Source organism: Triticum aestivum, chromosome 5D, assembly GCF_018294505.1.
Source record: "Triticum aestivum cultivar Chinese Spring chromosome 5D, IWGSC CS RefSeq v2.1, whole genome shotgun sequence".
Lineage (NCBI taxonomy): Eukaryota > Viridiplantae > Streptophyta > Magnoliopsida > Poales > Poaceae > Triticum > Triticum aestivum.
In genome coordinates this window covers 171,291,294-171,295,557 of record NC_057808.1, presented here as the reverse complement: position 1 = coordinate 171,295,557, position 4,264 = coordinate 171,291,294, and the positions used below count along the sequence as shown (strand labels likewise).

The 4,264-nt window shown below is 49.9% G+C and overlaps 1 protein-coding gene across 1 annotated transcript; it reads right to left on the bottom strand.

The window, feature by feature from the left end:
• Positions 1 to 810: 810 nt before the first annotated feature.
• LOC123119975 (uncharacterized) lies at positions 811 to 3,362 on the bottom strand. The gene is made up of 5 exons (XM_044539964.1): positions 3,096 to 3,362; positions 2,723 to 2,920; positions 2,280 to 2,432; positions 1,968 to 2,063; positions 811 to 1,267 (listed from the first exon to the last, which is right to left on the bottom strand). Exons 1-5 carry the CDS (start codon positions 3,117 to 3,119, stop codon positions 1,259 to 1,261), a joined length of 480 nt encoding a protein of 159 aa, XP_044395899.1. The 5' UTR covers positions 3,120 to 3,362; the 3' UTR covers positions 811 to 1,258.
• Between the last annotated feature and the right edge of the window lie 902 nt (positions 3,363 to 4,264).

The window sequence follows — 4,264 nt, the reverse complement described above, 5'->3', positions numbered from 1 at the left end:
ATGTCCATCTCATGGTTTTCCTCCTCTCTCCACACCACCACCCTGGCCCAGTGTCATCTACCAGACAATATGGTACAAATGCTTCAACTCCCACTACTAAAACACTCATCACTACAGGAAACAGCTACTTTGCCGTCTGCCACGGCAGACGGCAAAGGCAAGGATGGCGGACGGCAAAGGCCTTTGCCGTCTGCCGCGGACGGCAAAAGGCTCCGGCAAAGTAGGGATCGGTAAAGAGCTTCTTTGCCGTCTGCTTTTTGAAGCGGACGGCAAAGGGGCCTTTGCTATCAGCGGCCGACGGCAAAGAAAGCCGACGGCAATAAATGCGCTGTTAGTCCATTAGGCGGCTAACGGCAGCCTTTGCCATCCGCCGCTGACGGCAAAGAGCATCCGGCCTTTGCCGTCCGCCGAATGATGTCAGCTGGACGTCACTGCGGGAGCACAGGTGGCCGCCGCGTGGCTTCTTTGCCGTCCGCGGCAGACGGCAAAGGAGCCTTTGCCATCAGCGGCTGACGGCAAAGGTGCCTCTTTTTCTGTTTTTTATTAAATCCAGCAATTTTCACAGCAAATATATGACATATATATATATATATATATATATATATATATATTTCACAGGGCTATTTAATAGCAAACATATGACATATCCATCACATAAGTTTCATCGTGCATACATATATAGTTCCATCCATTCATACATAGCAAGTTGCACATACACATTGTTCCATCCATACTTATTACAATGCAAAGTTTCATCAAGATAGCAAGTTCCGTCATAGCAAGCTAGAAGAATACTAGAGGAGAATGAAAGAAAAAACAAGCACTCCATCATAGCAAGCTAGCTTCCGTGAAGTGAATGAAATCTACAAAATGGCCACAAAGGTTGGCCTCCATATAACACAAAATAAGGTCACAAAGGTTGGCCTCCATATAACACAAAACTTAGGTGAGCATCATGGGATCTAGCAGCAACAACACCTAACCTACTAGATGGACACTGCAGTCCAGACCCAACTCCACAAGCACACTACATACTGATTTGCGACCATGATGGTGATGCAACCACCACAACCAAAATTAAAAAGGCAAGCGAGGTGGGTGGTCCAGGTTGCTGTCTCCACGCCGCCTGTGTTTGCCATCTCTAAATGCCAACATGTCCAGGTTGTGGTCATCAGCCTTCTTCATGCCATCAGCATGATCACCATTGCCTTCCGCACCCCGTCATCATCAGTCTGATTTGCTCCTGCTGCTCGTCCTCCTACTCCATCTGCATGGACAAGAGCAAGTTAGTTGAATGGCATGCATGATAAAACTACAAGGCATATATATTCATCTACATTAATTGTACTACAATACAGATTTGCATGGATGGGTTTGACTTCAACAGAGACTGAAGGAAGAGCATTTTCCCCTTCCTATCCAAAACCTGTTGTACAAGTACAACTCTAAGAGAAGGAACCGTGGTACAACAAGAGGCACTCCAAATCAAACTAAATCTCAGTTTCTTTATTTACCTAAGAAACAGCACAACCATAACTTCTGCCAAGCAAGCAGTTATCATACTATCAGCTAAACAAAAGCAAAGGAAGATCACGTGTCACTTTCATGGAAAACATCAGAAGTAGATGATAGGCAAAAGTAGATGAGCATCGAATTCCCTCACACTCAACAGTGAAGAATGCTACTACAGTTGATAGCAAGGACTAATTATTCCCACTACCTGGATGCAGCGTCCTTCATTTTGCAAACAAAAAAAGAGCACATTATCCAACTCTTTCACATACATAAATGAATAGCAGCAACCAAATTCGACGGTACTACCAAAATCAAATTACTAATATAATAGCTGGACGCCCATCATCAAAATTGGTAACATAATCCAAGAAGTTCAGTAGCTAGTATTAATTAATATAATCTAGTTGATTAAGAGGAGCAAGCACGGATTGGGTTTGAAGCAGTCAACTTACATCTAGTGCTGCTTGAGGATGGTCTCCTACAAGGGTCCAGACCTCATCTTCTCGTCCATCTTGAGGATGGTCTCCTACAAGGGTCCTACGAGTAGCCTTTTTTCATGAAAGGAGTATAAGTAGCATTGCTTTGATTCTAATTGTAATTCCTAGTTGATTATCAAAATTCTGTATGAGCAAATATCCATTGCCAAATACTCCTACATGACAGATCTAGCACATGACCAAAAGAAGTGCTCCATAGCCACAACCGGACGGACCAAAATGCAACTAAATATGACCAATAACTACCAATTCATGGATGATCTGAACCTGTACCCGCCGATGCTCGCCATCGACTCCGCCATCAGCGCCGAGACGCCGCCGTTGAGAATCTTGAAGGGCTGCGACCATCCCGACCACGCCGACGTCGCTGTGCCCGCAGCAACAGCAGCTCGACGCCGCCGGGGCCTCCTCTAAACAAGACTGAAATAAAAAGCAAGTATTTGCATGTAGAGACATTTGAAGTTTGTTTCATCAGTAGGAGGAGTGCAAGTGGCAGCCCGCTTCGTCCCACGAAACTCATCCATTAGTTCAAAATTTGCTCAACATTTGCCTAAAAGTAACACTACATTTGTACTACTATGTTACTGTCCACTAGCCCGCCACACTTGCATTGCATCCTTAATCTGAAGCGATTGATGAGCTAGCTAATGAATGTCGTTTTGCTTGTACCACATAACTAGTAAGTTTTGTGTTGCGTTTTGATCCATAACCTGTGACGCGAAGGCTTTCTGGAGCTGCTGTCGAAGCAGTGCTCTGAACTGGCGGGCTGCAGCCAGGGTCTCGTCAAGCTTGGCCTTCTTAGCCATGAGGTAGGCCTTCCAGGCTTCCGCAGCCCCGATCCCGGCGTCGTCCCAGTGCAACCCGCTACTCTGCAGCTCCTGCAGGGCTGCCTCCACGCTGAACTTAACCTGCAAAGCAGCGCACCATGACCATTAGAATCAAGCAGCAATTCATCAGTTTATCACCTAATCTAGTCTACTCATCACACAGAAACTGAGACAACACCCCACATTACAGAATTACGCGACTCTCCAACTCATATACAACTAGAGAGGCAGTTAATTGAGCAAAGTTGGGGCTAACACTTGAGTTGGGCTGCGGCGTCATGATGGAGTCTCCACCACCCGCGGCGGCCTCGCGGAGCTCTACGGTGGCCGAGGTGACGGGGAGTCGTCGCCTCTGGGACCACCAGGTGGAGGCGGAGGTGGACAGGGACTGGGAGGAGGACGGTGACGAGGAACTAGGCCAGGAGGCTCCTTGTGGGGTTGAGAAGTGGTTGCGGCCGTGGTGGATGGAGGCTGTGGAGACGACGGCCGGAACTCCTCCATCTCCATCCTCTTGGACTCGTAGAAGCGGTCCCACTTCTCCGCCTTCCGCTGCGCGTCCTCGATCTTGCCGTTGGTCGAGCTGATGTCGTGGGCGACGGCGAGGCAGCGCGCGTGGGTGGTGTCGATGTCAACGCGGGCGGCGAGGGCGCGGGAGGCGAGGTCTATGGCGCGGTGCTCGAGGAGGAGGCGGCGCCGCTCGAGGCGGCGGGCGGTGGCGGCCTTGGCGTCAAGGAGGCGGGACTCTCCTGGGGGAGGAGAGAAACCGGTCGGTGGAGATAGTGAGCAGGGAGAGGTGACCTCGGGGAGGAGAGCTGGGCAGTGGGGAACGGCGGGGATCGCCGAAATCTGGCGGTGGCGTGGGGTGGAGAAAGGGGATCGAGGAAGACGAGAGAGATGGGATCCAACGTGGGTGTGTGTGCGCGTGGGTTGGGCGTGTGTGCATCGTGGGTGGGGCCCGGGGCTGTGTGGGTCGTGGGTGGGTGTGTGCCCGGGGCGGCCGTTAGATACGTTAGGTTATTTTCTTTGTCGTCTGCTTTCGGGCTCTTTGCTGTCTGCTAGCAGACGGCAAAGAAAGTGGCCGTTAGGTCATTCTTGTTAATGGGCCACCGATCCTCTTTGCCGTCTGCTAGCAGACGGCAAAGATTTTATGTCGTCAGCTAGCTGACGGCAAAGAGCAGGCTAACGGCAAACACCCTCTTTGCCATCTGCTCTTTCTCTGCCGTCAGCTTTCTGTAAGCTGATGGCAAAGACCTTCTTTGCCGTCAGCTAGCAGACGACAAAGAATTGGCTGACGGCAAAGTTCCTGATTCCAGTAGTGTATGCTTGTGGTGGTCGATCTGTCAGAGGCCTCACTGCAAAACATCATCCACTCCTACTGCCCTGCCCTGGAGCGCTTACTGCTTGTTTTTGGAAAAGAAATCAGTA